Source organism: Crocodylus porosus, unplaced genomic scaffold (genome assembly GCF_001723895.1).
Source record: "Crocodylus porosus isolate Cpor-Errol unplaced genomic scaffold, CroPor_comp1, whole genome shotgun sequence".
Taxonomy (NCBI): domain Eukaryota; kingdom Metazoa; phylum Chordata; order Crocodylia; family Crocodylidae; genus Crocodylus; species Crocodylus porosus.
Window position 1 is genome coordinate 56,051,139 of NW_017728931.1, and position 17,399 is coordinate 56,068,537.

General features: G+C 41.2%; 1 protein-coding gene across 7 annotated transcripts in view; it reads left to right on the forward strand.

Annotated features, from left to right (window-relative positions):
- Positions 1 to 17,399, forward strand: part of CFAP54 (cilia and flagella associated protein 54) — a 221,250-nt gene that overhangs the window by 84,260 nt on the left and 119,591 nt on the right. For all 7 annotated transcript variants that reach the window (XM_019545081.1, XM_019545083.1, XM_019545088.1 and 4 more), the window contains exons 29-34: positions 4,822 to 4,911; positions 8,031 to 8,157; positions 9,702 to 9,813; positions 13,473 to 13,600; positions 15,953 to 16,183; positions 17,015 to 17,157. In XM_019545081.1, the coding sequence (XP_019400626.1) occupies positions 4,822 to 4,911; positions 8,031 to 8,157; positions 9,702 to 9,813; positions 13,473 to 13,600; positions 15,953 to 16,183; positions 17,015 to 17,157 (831 nt within the window). The remainder of the gene's footprint in view (positions 1 to 4,821; positions 4,912 to 8,030; positions 8,158 to 9,701; positions 9,814 to 13,472; positions 13,601 to 15,952; positions 16,184 to 17,014; positions 17,158 to 17,399) is intronic.

The window sequence follows — 17,399 nt, forward strand, 5'->3', positions numbered from 1 at the left end:
ACACTATGGATTCCTTAGTGTTTGAAATCTTTAGGTTTAGCTTGTGAATCGTATTTGCATTCCTAACGGTACAAATATTGTGTAGGACCCCACAAGATCTCAAGGCATCCCTTTAAAAGAGTAGCTGCCTTTAACTCTCTGCATGGTATTTACAGTACAATCTAGTTTTGAGAATATAATGAACTGTGTTTCTCCTGACCCTTAATTTCTTGAAGGAGCAGAAGAGCACATGTAGAGGTATGTCTAACAACAGTTCTCAGGTTTATTTTGCCCACACTTATTTATGACCCCAAGCCTGTATGATTATTAGAAATTTAAAACCAGCAAGTGCTCCTTACTCTTCTGAAATGATCTTACTACCCATTTGACATTATAACTACTATTTTTAGAAACACTGTCACAGAAAATTTTGTGGATTGAGGCAACACAGATATTAAATTTTAAAGATACAATCTTTCAGAGTTCATTAGAAACTTGAATCATTGAAAGTTTGGTCGTTACCATCTGAAACATATAGCTACTTCACATCCTGGATCAGATGAAGTATGGATTTTCTCTCTTTCTGTTGCTTGAATTGAAAGTATGTTTGTGCCATATTTGAATATTCCTTTCTGTGTGTATCAAACATTTCCTGTGCCTACTGCTTTTTCTTTTTATTTAAAGGGTAAATGAGTGCATAGGGAAAGCAGTCTACTACTCTGTATTGGAGTAGGAAAATCCCCTCTTTGGAGAGGCTCTGAAACTAGGGAAGCACACACAAGTCACATTTTCATTTCCTTCTCTTTTCAGTTGCAGATCATAAAACCTCTTTGGGGATGGGAGGCTAGAAATCATCTGACAGTTGCTCGCCACTCAAGTGCAAAAAAATTGAGAAGCTCAGTACGCAGAATTTCTCTGTACTAGGCCTACTATACTCCTAAGGAGAATAATCCCCTGCCAGGGCTGACCTTGAATTCAGTAGGGCCACAGGTGGCTCTTCTCTTGCTCTTCCTAGTTATCCTTGGGCTATGGTTCATTTTAAAACACTTCCTTCCCCAAGTTCTGCTGCTAACATGTGACCCTTTTTCCTCTTGAAGGTTTTCCTCTGGTGCTAGTTAGTAGAGGTGAGAACTGATATGTTTCTGCCATGTTCTAGACAAGGCTGTCCAACTGACTGCTCCCAGCCACATCCAGGCCATGAGGATTTAAATTGTGGCCTATGCAGTGACAATCCCCTTACCATTCTGGCTGTTGCTACTGGGGTATCCAGGCTCCTCCTCCCTCTTCTGACTTCAGCTTCCTGGCCTTGCCTCTTCCCCAGGGAGCACTTATGCAGTGCAGCACAGTGCAGGGGGCACCTGGAATGCACAGCTCAGTGGGAGGAAGGGGGAAGGGAGCAGTGTAATGAGGTGGAGGCTGTTGTAGTATGCAGCCTGGAGGGCCTGCAGCCTGTGGTCACTCAGAAGTTGGACTAGTTCAGAGCAGGATTGGACAGCAGACCAGCTAAAATCACTGGTAAATGTCTGGGCTCAGAGTTGGCCATGGGAAAATGGTGCTCTGGGCGAACTTGTATTTTGGTACCTTTCCCCCAGTCAGTGGCGCTGCTGCAGGCAGAGGCAGGTGGGCAGGGATGTGGGGCACAGTCAAGCAGGGAGAGGAGCATATGCCAGGTCAGTAGGCAGGTGGGCAGGCACCGCTGCTGCTGTGTGGGAGCAAGGCAGGCAGAGTAGAGCAGGCACCATCTGGCCCACAAGTACCCAGCCTGTTTCTTCCTGAGCAGTGGCTGGAGGCAGGGGGCAGGCTGGGCAGGGCACTGCTCCTCCTGTATGGGACAGGGCAGGGCAGGGTGGCGGGAGAGTGCTGCTCTGAGCATTGGCTGTCCACGCACACACGTGTGTGTGTTTGGTGCCCCCCTGACCATGGCACCAAGGTGCCTACCTCTAAGGCTGGCTCTGCCTAGGCTGCTTAGAAGCTACTATCATTGCAGTTGGGAATCTTTGTGGTGCTGAAGGGATGTTCCCCAGAGAGTTAAAGTATTTTTGAAAGAGTTACAGATGTATTAACATTTCAGTGCCATGCAACTTAAAAATGGGTAGATCAATAAAAAAAAATGTGGATGAAACATGAACATCTTCAGGCTAAAAGTATATGTTTTTGTTTTCCAAATTTTGATAAGATTAAGAGGTTTTGAAATGGAAATCTGAGTCAAGCTTTAAGTATAGAATCTGTACTGATGGTTCACCATTAGTTAGTGGTCTTCCCCTTCCATTTCTGTGGCAGCAAATATATAGCATGCATGAAAATAGCTCTGTAGCAAATGTAAAAGTTAAGTGGAGAGATCCAATTAAATACATGTAGCTCATCTACACCCTGATCCTGTAACTTGTTCTGTAGATGTAAATGCCTGTGCTCATGCAGAACAAGTTGCAAGATCTGAATGAGTTTTGTAAGTTAATTGAAAATTAAATTGTTCATTTCAAAAGATACTGTACCATATAAACTCCTTGGAAAATTAAATTAGTGGATGAGTCAGTTACAGTAGAATGCATTTTCATCAGCCGTGGTATGTGCCATAAATGCTTGATTTGTTAGGTTAGTATTGAAATATTGTGCTTGTCAGAAAATTAGGGGGGGTGTTTCTGAAAAAAAAGTTGAAAATTTTCTGAAGTTCATCAAAAAAGGTGAATATAAAAACCATTTAAAAATCCATGATAGGGTTACTTAGAATGAAGGACATGATACAAAGTGTTAGAAGAGTCCTTGTTGATTGCATTAATAACAGATACTAGATGCCAGGATAACAGCTATCTTAACAAATATAGATAAGTGTTTTAGCACAATATATTCACCACTACAACATGCTATTAACAAATATAGTGACACAAGCCACTTTCAGAAATTCTTATGGGTGGATCAACACTTGTAGCATCCCATTAATGACTGTCTAAGAGGAAAATGAGGAAGAGTAGAGTTTGCCTGATTAACTGGAAACCTGGGAAACCATCTAGGTTAGCACAAAGAATGATTCAGGCTTTCTTGACGATTTTCTCAAATTAAAATTTTATGTAACCAGTTTTAGATCCTGAATGCTTATTCAAAGCTCATCTCCTCAAATTTAGCAAATGGGGTAAAAAAACCGAAAGGCAATCTTTTCTATCCCTTTTTCTATAGGTACAAAATATAATAACCAAAGCAGTATATTTAAAGAGCACTCATCAGTGCTGGGCACTAATTTTCTTCAGTCATTTGGACAGTGTAGGCAAACGTATTAGGAGGGTTGGTGTTTTCAGTCAACATAATGAAATACTTAAAGCTTTTATTCTATGGGATGAATGGATATTTTTAAGACAATGAGAATCAGATGCAGTGCTGTGTTGACGGGCTTAATGAGCTTGCAGTCATAGTACAGAGACAGTAACTTAATTGAATTAATAGGAAATACTAAAGACCCTGTATATAGTCATACATGGAAGAGATTTGTAGTGTAACACCTGAGACATGTATGTCTTTTTCTTCTTTCTTTGTGCTCCTTTTCTTCTTTCCTTGCACTCCCATTTCTTTCCTTTTATTCTTTGCATACATTCCTAGTTCTGTCTTATTTATTTTTTGTTACTATGAAAAGATCGTTATATATGACCTTTTTGGCCCTTTAATGTATTTAGTCTCTAACAAATCTGAGTGTTTTTTAATAACAAAAAAGTGGTTGAAATAATTACATATTGCTTTCTTGATTATCTCCATTGGTTGTGCCTTACTCTGTATCCTTTTTAAAAAAAACCAAAATCCTCAATCTTTTTAAATATTTTACACACACACAGACACACACACTGGTGGATGGGCAGGCAAAATGCTGGAGCTTTTCCATAACTCCACCTTCTTTTCTAGGATAAGACAGACAGACATTGTTGCCATGGCTCCTAGCCTTGTGATCATTGATATGACCATTCCACTACTGATCTCAGTGACCTAGCATAACTGTTGCTTCCATGAGTAGGAAACATTTTTAAACAGCTTGGGAATACAGAGTAAGAGCAGGAGCCAGAATCCATATCAATGGATTCATGGCCACAGAACCACACTCCCTTTTGGCTGCATAACCATTTCCCTCTTGGCTACTGAGTAGACCAGCTCCAATAAAAGAGATGGAGGGTTCTCTGGACCCTTCCTAGCTTGTGTCCTGGTGATTAGGATGATTTCTTAGGAAGTGGAAGATGTAGTTTTAAAGAAGATGACCTATAATCTGGGTTTCTCATTCCTGGATAAGTGCCCTAATCATTAAGCTATTTGGCTGAAATATATCATATAGGTATCTCCCTCAGAGTTAGCTTTAGAATATCAATGCAGCTGTGTATGGGGGCCCTACTGAAAGAATAGGGGAGAGCTATGTTCTTTCCAGGCTGGATTTAGAAAGGTTGCCTTTGGCTAAAATAGGAGAACTACATCAGGGTAGATTAGATTTGGCCTTGTAGGGTACACTAGGCTGCACATTGCGGGAAGAAGAGAGCTATGCATCTCCTTGCATGAATTTGCATTTCACTCCAAGGTAGGACATGCAGATTTTCTACAAGCTGTGGGAAAGATTTAGAGATTATTAGGATTTGGTTCTTAACCTTTTTCATCTGTAGCTGGACATGTGTTTCTCTCTTTTCCTGAACAAATTAGATGGAAAGAACAATCATCTTTCTTAAATATTTGGTACCTTACATTTTGAAAGCACTTCTGATAGTGAGAAATTATGTGCTTACAGAAGATGTCTTACAGTCTTCAGTAGTAAGAAATAGTTTATATAGTTCTGTTACTTGCTGTCCTGATGGTTTGGATTTGATTTGATCATCAATCTAGGTACCGGATCTGATCTCACAGGACAAGAAGATCCTTTTTTCCTCTATCCTATCATTTCTTGTTGGTCAACAAAGAATGCCTATAAAGAAGGTAGGACAACTGGATTTAATTCTAAAATCTTTATTTCTTTAAAAGTCTTAGACTGTGTCCAGACTAATGTGGCTGTGCCATATGCGGTATGGCAGGCACATCTGCGGTGCCACATACCACACATTCAGTTCTCAGTGCTGCAAAAAAAAAACCCAACCAGGGGTACAAAAAACATCTGGAAAAAAAAGCAGAGTGGAGCACGCAGTAGTAGCATGCAAAGCTGCAGCCTGGCCAGGCAGAGCCACACTCTGCTGTCGGCCAGGCTCCACGTGGCAGGAGCTATGTGGCTGCAGCCCCAGAAGGCCCCCAGGATCCCAGGTAAGGCTGCTGGGGTCAGCCCAGTGCTGCTCCCACCCTCTCCTCCCCCACCTGGGATACTTGCTGTGTGCTAGAGTATGTGTGGCACAGACATTCCCCCAGGGACAACTGGCGGCAGCACAAAGTGCACAGCCGCTAATTGTCTCTGGGGAACCAAATGTCCATCTAGGTCTGCATGCAGCCTTAGCAATCACTTTTGATTTTTATTTTTCATTTCTATTTCTCCAGTTTTTATAATAAGCTCTTGGGCATGTGATTTCCCCCCCACATTCTGTCTGTTTATTATTTGAAGCTAAAGTACTTTTGAACGTCCCTCATATCTTAGTATTTGAAATCCATGAAATATTTGCAGCAAATTATGACTTTAGCTAAAAATATAAATATTTTTTCATTAGCTCATGAATATGAATATTTTGATTTAGAGTGTATAAGTTTTCTGAATTTTTCTTCTAGAGAGCCCTTTTGGTAGTGCAAAATATGACTTCCAAGTGAGAGAGGCCATTTTTAATAAAACAAGAATTTTAAATATGAAGAGCAAGTTTGATTTATATTTTAAATTTAAAATTTGAGGCTGTAAAATCTGGTTGAAGCTACTTTTATATTCTTAAAGAAATAGAATTCAAAGAATCGAGTATGGCACAACTATAAATTGACAATTAATTGCATTATTAATACTTCATAAATAAGGACTAGTAGTTTCTTTGGCTTTTAATTTCCAGGTAGCAATGTACAACCTGCTGACAAATGATAATGAAAACCGATATAGAATTTACAAAACAGAATTGAAAACCTGGAATTGTGCAAGTAGATCCCTAGACTACTAGTGTTCTCATTGCAGGAATCATTCAAATGATTTATTCATTCAATAAATACATATGCATTTGTACTGCTTTATCAACGTTTTATTTGTCTCTTGTTCACTAACTCACAAAATTCAAATTTATATTTAAATTCACAAAAGTTCACAAAAGGCCTTGTAGTCATTTAGGGCCTTATCCAGTTTGGATCTTTAGGTGCCTAAACAAAACTTAAGTGGAATTTAAGTACCTAAATTATTTGGGCATTCTTAAAGTTATTTTAATTTATTTCATTTAATAGATTTCATAGACATTAGGGTAGGAAGGGACCTCAGAAGATCATAGAGTCCAGCCCCCTGCCCCAGGGGCAGGAAGGCAGCTGGGGTCACAGTATCCCAGCAAAATAAATATACAGTTGACTCTTAAAGGAGTCCAGAGTAGCATTGTTTGGCACAACACACATCCCAAGTGGTAGACTCAAGAAAGGGTGAGGAGCCTTTTGCACAGGGTGACCATACATCCTGATTTGGCTGGGACAATTCCAGATTTTGGAGGCTGGTTCCAGTTGGCCAGTGAAAATTAATGTGAGTGTCCCAGGCACAGGGTAGGGAGGCAGAGCAGCAGAAACTATAAAATAAGAAGTCCTAGAAGACATCAAGATTGCCCTAAAATAGGTTAACTTGATTAGTGGAATGACCGTTAAAAAGGGGAGATGATTGTTAACACCTGTTGCAGTGATCTCCCTGCTCCTTGGGGCTGGAGGATTGCCACTCCAGCAGTCTCCCCACCTCAGGGGTGCAGTGAAGAAACCCCTAGGGCTGATGAAAACCCCTGGGGCAGAAGGATCACTGCAGGGGAGATCCTGCCACCCTCAGGCCGGAAAATCTCAACAGTCCTCTGGTCCTAAGGGTTTCCCACACCCCTGGGATATGGGGATTGCCCTGTGTCGATCTCTTGGCCCCAGGGGTTTCCCCACACCCTGGAGTCATAGGAGCCCCGGATGCATGAAAACCGTAACCCTTGGGATTGTGACTTTGCAATTCCTAGGGCTCAGGGGTTTTTCACTAGACATGGGACACCCCTGCAGCTGGGAGCCCTATCAGCTGATGGGGCCTCAGCAGCAAGGTAGATGCTGCTACATGTGCGAAGTAAAGCTCGGAAGCAACCAGCTATAAAGTTAGGATACATTTTTGAGGTTTAACCTGACATCTGGTTGGAGCTTTTTGTTGTTGTCGTAGCTACTTCGCAGGTGTAGCTGGTCTTCTGGTAATTGCACAATTAATCAGTTAATTGTGCAGTACCTCTGAAGTAGGGATGGGGCCTAAGTTCCAGAGACAGGTAGAAATTCAGATAATAGCATTTTTTCTTGGCTACCTCTAGAAACCTCCAGTTTTGAGAATTGACCGTTCAGAGATGCTCAAATGTGCCCATTTTCTGTACCAAGAACCTACGAGGCTGAACTTGTATATTTAGATTGCCCTCCTGGGACTGAACACCTAATTTTTAGGCACTGCTATACACAAATAGAGGCACATGAGTGATCGATACTGAACTGGCCCCAGTGAGGGTTTGCTACCGCTAATCTATAACTGGGTAGTAAAATATTTTCTGAATTATATATTGAATGCTATTAAACATTCCATTTTCAGTACCAGCATATTTCTTTTCTTTTTCAATGTACTTCATCATATGCATTTGATTATGGGAGATCTCATAAGTTGTAATAATTCAGTAACCGACCTGAATTCAGAAAAGTCAAACATTGATACAAAAAGGTAGTTAGCTGTATTAATCTGAAGTTATGCAGAAGGTGGGGCAAGGCAAAAACCTACCAGATGCTTTGAATAGAGTTGATGATCCCTTTATAGTATCTGATGAAGTAGGCTGTTGCTGTTGAAAGCTCATGCCTCTGAATTATTTTGTCTCTTAGGTGTCAGCTGCCTTACCTTCTGTAGTATTAATGCAAATGTGTAATAACTACGTATTATTTTATCTTTAATGCAGTTTTGAAATTCAAAAAGAAACCTCGTTTTCTAGAGTTCTTTGTTCAAGTTTTACACCAAACACTGAATGAAGAGAAGTTTCAGCGAGTATTGGAGTGGGCAGGCTATGTGCAAGATTCCTTAAAAAGGTAGCTTTTTGCCCTGGGCCAGAATGCTGGGAGAGGGGACATGTGACTGAGGGGAGTATGGAGTACATGTAGGCAAGCTTGCAGCCTGCCCCTGTGCCTGTGATTGCCTCTCTTCTCCCCCACCCTGTCTTGCCTTCTGCTTTGGCTCTGGTCTCCAGCCCTGACCTGGCCTGGCTGGAAGCTGCCACCACTTCTCCTTTGCTGGGCTGGGTTGGGGCCAGACTGGGGCTATGCTGCTGCTGAATGCCCCAGAGGAGCAGAGCTGCAGTAGAAGGTAAGGAGGGTGTGTGAGCAGGGGTTGGGGAGCAGGGGGTAGGAGAGAAGGCTATGGGGGGGACAGGGGATGGGATAGTAGGCATAGGCACCAAGGGACAGATGGTAAATGGGCACATGACATGGGGCAGGCAAGGGGGGTGGGGACAGAGGGGTGGTGGTCTGGTCTCTCACCCCCCACTACAGCTTTTCCCAGCACAGCACTGGAAAGGAAGAATTTAGGATGATTCTGCTAATTAGATTCTAGTAATGGATGATTATAAATGTATAATTTCCTATATAGAGAGTCTAATTGTTGGTGGGGTGGTCATCTTGCATTCCAAATCATCTTGAATTTGGGTATATATGGAAAGGCCTATGAGGTGTGGAAGACTACGTAGCTGCAGAAATTATTCTGTACTGTGAGGATGTATGAAAATTCTTCTACTTTGATAGTGTCTAGTAAAGCTCACTTCTGTCGCAGATAGTTGCCAAAATGTGTCAGTTTGAGCAGGTATATCCAGCAGTGTAGCCATTATGTTTTTAGCAGTGATAGTGATAAGCCAGTGGTTTCTGTGGGTCACTGCTATTGGTCAAGCAGGGTCAAATTTAAAGGAGTAGTGTAGCAAAGGAACTATTTTGAGTTGCCAGAGTAGGAAATTACAATGAGTGTACGGTAAGAGTTTCATTTGCATGTATGTATTTTTCACCAAGCTGCTTCACAGATTTTTATATTCGACTGTTTTTTTTTGCCTTTTTGGCCTCACATAATGGGATGACATTCCAAGGCTTACCAGAAGGCTGTCTATATCTACAGATATAGCTAATTTGCATGCACAAACCCATGTTAAAGAACATTTAATATGGTTTCAAAATCAAGCACTCAAAATGCTGATATATATGGTAAATATGCGACTTAATTCAGTCCTGTTGTGTGTATGCAGTATGGTACATTTTTTAAAAAAAATTATTTCATGATCACACATTTTTTTCCATGGGCCCTTGCCTCATTCAGTCTCCCTTTATTTAATGAGAACCTAGGTCTTAAATTCAGATGGAAGATTATAAATTATGTTTGGATTAATTCAGGTATCTATAAATCTTTATATAAGAATAGTGTCCACAAAAACTTATAAAGAATAACTATCTTTAAGAAAGCATAATGGGCTCCTTTGAGATGCTGAACACCCTCAACTGTCTCTGATGTTAGTAAGAACTGCACGGGCTTTAGCTTTTCCCACCTACTTTAATTGTTATCTTACCAAGTTTTGTTATTAATACATGTTTATTAGGAGGAATCGCCAACTTCTTGGTATCAAAGGAACTTCGGGGAAGGAAGGAGATGGGCTCAGCGTATCTGAAGATACAAAACGGTACACTACAGCAGTAGTGGAGTTTCAAAAAGTGAGTTGTACTTTTATTAACAGCTATATATCTTTACTATATAGGAACAATGTAAGCACAATAAAACCAACAATAATAAACATAGCAAACTGAAAATGAAAAATTGAAAGAAACAATTTCTAGCCTTTGGGGCACAAATTCTAACTCTTAACGTGCCTTTTTCTCCAAAAAAGCCTGGGGAAGGAGTTAGGCTTTTCTAATGCCTTAAAAGCCAATTTTAGACAAGGCAGGGTAGTGAATTCCAAAGTTTTTGAAGACTATCCTGTCATCAGCTTTTTTTAGAAAATGACAAGATTCTGGTATGAATCATTTTCATGGCAGCCTTGTACACAGAAATAAATTATTTTCCAAACAGAGCAGTCTGTTCCATATAGGTCTTTATACATCAGAACATCTTCTTGTTCACAGAGAAAGCAATTCCTGATTAATTCCCATCATAGATGGTTTTTACTTCAAATTAGCTAAATTTACACAGGAATACTGTCAGAAATAACTTTTTCAGTACAAAATCCCATCATAATCAGTTGTTGCTGGTCATCTATAAACTACGTTATAAGTGAGGATGGAGCTGCGGAAGAAGACGTTTAGGTCCGCTCTACATGTTACAGGTATTGCACAATTAAGTGGAGACCAGCTACAGGTGGAAAGTAGCTATCACAAGATAAAAAGCTCCAACCAGCTGTAAAATTAGACCTTGAAAATGTGTACTCACTTCAGAGCTGGTTGCTAGCAAGCCTGAATTTCCATGTGTAGCAGGGACTCTCCTGCTGCTGGATGCACCATGCCCAGCATGGCAGCTACAGTCCCCAGGGTCTGGGGGTTTCCATGCACTTCTGAGCCCTAGGCATTGCAGTAGCTGCAATCCCTAGGGCTCTCTGCACCCTGAGGCTGGAGGATCGCAGTGATCCTCTGGCACCAGGGATTTCCTAGACCCTTGGGGTTGGACAATCACTTAGCAGCAATCCTCCAGCCCTGAGGGTTTCCTGTACCCCTGGGGCAGGGAGATCTCTGTAGTGGCAATCTTCCAGCCCTCTGTGGAGTGCCCCCGCACCTTTGGAGCCCCTCACCTGGAATGCATGGGGCTGCCAGCTGTGGGACCTTGTTTCTTGCTAGTTCAGGTGAAGCCCAAAATTGGGTCCCCTTGCACCAGCAATAAGGTACAATGTAGTCTAATGCATGATCCTACAATTGCACCTCCTGCCATATACATGTGGCATGGCAGGAGGTGCTATTGTGAGAATTGCTCATTAGATTCCATTGCACTTTACCTGCATGTGTAGAGGGGGCCCTAATGTCCACTGTATTGATGGTTAAAGATAAGAGATCATTCTGTGTTTCTACCTAACCATCCATGGAGTAATCTCTTGGAAGAACATAGTCCCATAGCTTAATTAAAGTCTGTCTTACATATCTTCAAGCAATTTAAAAAAAAAAATCACTTAAGGAGACTGTAATGAGATTCCATATACTAGTGTATAGTGAAAAAAAGAAAAGAAATGAAAACCTGTAAGACATTATCTTCCAAGAATTTGAACAGATAAGATAGTCTCATTGGAATTTTAGTGGTCTTTGAAAAATATCTGTTTGTGTCCCAAAATGTCTACTTCCTGCTGTATTTAAAAGGGATTTGTGTAACTGATTCTTTAGAAATATAGGACTGCAAGGGCCCTCAGTGTTCATAGGTTTTCTTTAGAAATTTCTTATCTTGGTACATTCTTACTGAACTTTTTCTTTTTTCTTATTTATTACAATTTAAATACAGAAATAAAGTCTGAAATTTTACAGTACCAAAATTAATAATTTACAATCGGGGTGGATCCAGGGGGTTACAGTGGTGCAGTTGTACTTCCCTTGCACTGCCATCTTGTGGAAGGCATGTCACTGGCTCCTGTTTTCCATAGTCCCAGATGCCTGGGTCTCTTCAAGAGTCCAGGCAGGTACTGATATCAGACAATGACAGGGGTGGGAGGGCAAGGCATGGCGGGTGGCACTGGCTTGACAGGGCAGCTGGGGATGGGGTGGTATTGGATGGGGAGCAGACACAGGAAGGATGAACCCAGTACCATAATTTGGGGAGCAGGCAAGGCACCACACCCAGGTGCCAACCTAGTTGGGGCACCAGAATGGCTCCCTCACCCCTGCAGAGTCCAACAGCAGCAGCATCCAGATGTTATAAAAGCAGACCTCAACCATTACTTTCAGCCCCATGGAAAACCAGGGGATCTTGTCCAAACTTCCCTGTAGGTAGACCCCACCATGGCAGCAGCAGAAACACCTAGGGACTGTTTTGAATCCGTGGTGTAGGTAGGACCTTCTCCTCTTTCCACCCTCCCTCCCCCACAGTTTTTATTGAGGGTGCATATCCTGCTCATTACGCCTCTGGGTAGACCTATCTGCCACCATTGCTGTCCCTGCATGACCTAGGTGCAGCATGGGGAGGGAACCCCTGAGCCCCTTCTACTGTGTTCCAGCTGTGTGGGGTGCCAGGCTTGACTGGGAACAGAGACAGCAACAGGCAAGTTCCCTCTTCCTGCTCCTGTTGCCAGTTGTCCTCGAATATGAAGGGGTGGGGGCATGCAGGAAGCAGGCACAGGGAGGGGGCTGCCTGTACAGCTGCTCCCCCCAACTGGAGGATTCTGACCATTGGGGGATCCTTGATAGGGCTGGGCAGGGAAATGGCAGGAAAAAGGGACCCATATGCCACCATTGTCTGGCTTCTCTGGGTACTGGGACAGAGAGAGCCTCAGGCCTGCCTCTGCCCTGGTCTAGGTTCTTTCCTACCCCTGCCTGGTCTCCCCTCCCTCTGGTGTCCCCTTGCTGGCCTAGGAGCTGCAGCCTCACCCCAATCCCCACCATCATGAGGGTCAGAACCAGTGGTATCTTAATCCTGGATCTGCTCATGTTTACAGTGATGGGAAAAAGAATGATGATTTCAGTGTTGGAAATACATTGATAAGTGAAATTGTGGGAGTTAATAGAAGTGGCATTTGTCATGTGATCAGCACCTTGAAAGCACTTTACAGCCATGTTCTGATAGAAGTGCATGGCTTCAGAGTACTTTAAAAGTGCCCAGCTGCACAATAAATTAGTCCTCATTAAGTGAGGGTTCAGATAAAGGCACTCCAAAGCAGAGTACCTTCATTAAATTCTGTAAGTCTCTGAGCCTGAGCATGGCTAGGCTGCTGCAGCCCAGCTGTGCCCCCAGGGCCGTCTGCAGGATGGGAGGGAGCTGCAGTCTGGGGTATGCCCAGCCTGAACTGGAGCAGGAGCAGGAGCAGGTAGATTGGAGTTGTCCCACCTCAGGGGGACTCCAGTCCACTCATTCCTACTCCAGCTCAGGCTTGGCACACCCCATCCCACTCCCTCCCCTCCTCTTCTCCCCCTGCCATCCTGCAGGTAGCACTGGAACTGAGAGAGGGTGGGGCTAGGGGAGACAGGCTACAGGCAGGCAGCTCCTCAGCTAGATTGGCTCCAAAGTGGAGCTCTATTCCCCCTCACTGCAACCCAACAGGGAACATCTTTTGGGTTAAGGGGGAGGGGACAGTCTAACACATGGCGTTTTCTGTGAAGTGCCACGAGTTAGACTGGGGAGCTGTATATCTGTCAGTACCCAGAGTTAATCTTGGTATTCCTGACCTTATGTTTATGTTATTTTAAAGAAATCGGAAACTCCAACTTTGAAGAACCCAAGAAAGGAAATAGTGACCCCTACTAGAAGAAAGGACACTCTTAGACAATATTATGTGAAACGCCGCAGTATCCGAGGGAAGTCTCCAGAAGCGCAAAGGTAAATTTGCAGATTGATAATTCCCTGAGCTCATTCCATAGAAGCATAATTAATTTTAACGGAAGTTTTATTTTATAAATAAGTATGTGTTGTTTCTAAATTTATGTAAAAATGAACAAGATCCAGAAAGGGTTGTTTATAACAGCAAAATCACAGATTACCTTTTTCTCTGAGACTCTTGAATGATGTAATATACGCTTCAGAGCCTATGAAGAAAAAATGATTTAGGATCCTGATAATGTTGTAAAATTCAGAGAATGTTTAGAGGCCTTGCCTGATGGTCCAGAAGAGTAGTATTTTTTCACTTGCATTCACTCAATCAAATTAGCTTACCACAACAGAAAGCCTTGTTTAGGTGAAAGCTAATATTTTTGAAGTTGCACTGGAAAGCTTAGGTTTTCAAGAGTCTTAAGGAGAAAATTTCTGTAATTTCCATCATTCAATGTTCAGTCTCTTTTGCTTGCCATCAGAAATATTGAGAGATGACATTGTTAAAGGATAAAAGCATCTTCACATGGAGAAAATAGCAGGTACTGAAGGGTTCTTTAATCTAGGAAAAAAATACATAATATGAATGATGGGTGAAAGCTAGACACTTTCAAATTGGAAATAAATGCACTTTTTTTTAACAGTGGGGGTGATTAGCAATTGGAACAAACTATTAAGGAAAACAGTAAATCATCTATTTCCTTATGTTGTCCCATCAATAATGGATGCCATTCTACAAGTTATGTTAGTCGGACATAACTTAGTTATTGGGCTCAGTTAAGGGGTAACTGGGTGAAATATAAGGGCCTATGAGCTTGAACTAGATGATGTAATGGTTCCTTCTGGCGTTTAAAATATATGAAACTACGATTGGTAAGATTCATGTAAATTTAGTATTTTTAAACAGGAGGCTGATACCTTCAAATCATTAGTTCTTTGTATAAAATAATTCAGTGAAAATTAGCAACATGTGATGAATAGGAAGAAGAATTATTTGGTTCTATTATAGTGTATCATTTACCTTATTTACAGAGAAACTTGGGAAAAATTTTCCTATTCTTTACCCATGTTGCCCTAAATAACTTCAGACTGGAGCTTCAGAGAAGGTTTCTAATCATTTAAGTGGGGGACACTATAGAACAGTCAGCCAAATTATATTTTTTTTTTACATCAACACCTCTAACTACATTTAGGAGCTTTTCTAATTCATTTACAGAAGGTATTATATGATATGGTTGCCTATGAGAAGATGGGACTAGACTCAATGACCTTTCTAGGCCCATGTTCCTACTTTAGGACCAACATCAGGAGTTAACCCTCCTAATGACTCTTTCAAAAAACTTCTGTCAGGAAAATGTCTTTTGAAATTAGCCTCTTTACACGTAACTGCAGATGCAAGCCCTTTACTTGCGGAGTTTAGATACAAAATCAGTCAAAGAAACATGGCTTATAAAAGTATCTTATAAAAGTATCTTATACATCATACTTTAAAAAGGTTTTGTAAATACCAAATTTGGTATTTTGGACTCCTCTTCAGTCCATGAATGATAACTTCAGTGAGTTTCAGTATTGTGCTTTGAAAACTTATGTAGAAGTTCTCATTATTTGAAAAACTGTCTATTTGAGGGAGTTTTTAAGTAGGTTGCCCAAATATTGATAGATTTGGCTGCACTATTTTTTAGTTTTGAGACGCTACCCTTAATTTGGTAGGAGCTTATGGCATTCCAAAATCTGCTGGTATTGGATATAAAGAAAATCTAGTATATCCTGATTCCTTTCTATGTATAATAATTTTTGTTATGGTCTATTTTAATTACAGAGGTGCAAGCAGCTCCAAATACAAAGCAAAATTCTCAAGCAAAACTTGTGCAAATGAGTAACAAATGAGATGAGATGGCAGGATTTGATTAGTGTGGTGTGGAACAGAGGTTCCCAAACATTTTCATATTGCACATCGCCTTCCAGACTTACTATCTTTCCATGTACGCCTACCAGCATATGTTTTATATTTTACCACTTAAATGCCGATTATTATAATGAAAATAAAATCTGCCATTACACATTTTCTTCTGTGCGTCCCCCACAGATGTCTTGCGTACCCCCCAGGGGTCTGCATACCACAGTTTGAGAACCTCTAGTGTAGAATATAGCAGAATGTAAATGTATTTGCAGAAGAAAAATGTAGCCTGCCTTGGTTCAGCATTATAGAATCTGTAGAAAATCATAATATGTTTATGAAGTAGTGGAAGGCTGTTGATATGCAATGGTGTGTACACATGTCACATCATTTTCTCTTCCTGCACTGCTTTAAAGCTCTGGTCTAGCTCTGATAATGTACAATGCTGTTAACATATTTTTGTTTAGGAAAATGCAAGAGGAGTTACAAAAAGTAGCTTTTCACACCCTGGTAACACTATTGAATCCAGTTGTTAGTAATCACTTAAAAAGAAAAAAATTCCATCAAGCATGTCTTGAGGAGATGCCCTGGAGGTCTCAGATGAATATTTATCTGGCAATTACACAGTTCTGTTTGTTTAAGAAGAAGCTGGAAGATCAATATAATATTGGATTTTGCAGTTTACAACATTTGAACAGGTATGATATTATGTATACTGTATATGCTGTAATGTTTAAAATATTAAATGCATGATTAACACCTAACTCATATTTTTAATATGAGTTATAATGGCATAGTCAGTTTGATTACATGACGGCTCTGTTCCTGTATGCAAATGAATGATCAAAATTAAATTTTGGTAGAATAAATTTTCTGGATATTTATTTGGAAGTTATTATTTATCTTATTTTACCTGCTTTCATAATTATTTTGTCTCTACTTGTTAGGGACCTACTCAGTTCATGATTTTGTGGATTTCATGGAAATCGTGAAATCAGGCATTGTCTGTGAAGTTAGACAGTGTTCATGAAATCTGCAAAAAACCCCCAAACAAAACCCTTGCTAAAAATGCTGCCTCCCCAGTGAGCATGAAGGGGAGCAGCCAAGATGGCTGCTGCCCCTGCCCCTTGCCACTGATTAGCTGAGGGATGCGTATAATACAGTCCCACTCCTTTCCTCCTCTCCACCAGTAGGTGGTAAGGGGCAGGGCCACATGATGGACAGCCCTTGTAACCAATCAATGGTGAGGGGCAGGACCAGTGGGGCCCCTGGGCCAATCAGAGGTGTGTGTGGGGGTGGGGGCCACTGCAGTAAGCCCATGAAAATTGTGGCTGGTCTCGTGATCTATGTGCAAAATCGGCCACCTATGTCTTTGATTTGGGTAGGTCCTTACTTACTGTAAGCTGCCCTGAACTTTTGCTGGGTAGGGTAGCATTTAAATCAGCTAAGAAAGTAAGTCAGCCAGTCTGCTGTAACACAGTACCTAGAGCTTGTTTAATGATCTTTTTTTTTATTATTATGATCTGCAGTTACGATGTTCTAGACCCTGAAATTTTCTCATTAAATAATTCTGGTATCATAGTGGTACGAGAAGGACAAGATGTAAACTTAAGAGCACCAAGTTATCCACTGCTTAAAAAATCACGTTCAGAAATCACCAAAGGAATAACTGGTAAGAATTAGGAATGGATAAAGAAACTGAATCTGTTTAACTTAGCTTTCTTTATTACTCTATTTACCGAACTTGAAATTACAAACCAGCTCATACAGGCAAATCTATGGATGAATACGGTACGGTTAAAATGGATTGGATGTCAGAAGAACTTTGGGTTCTATTTCTGGCTTCTTTACTGATTCATTATGTAACATAGGCAAATCACTTCTAGTTCCTTCCAGAGAAGTTTGGGTGAGATC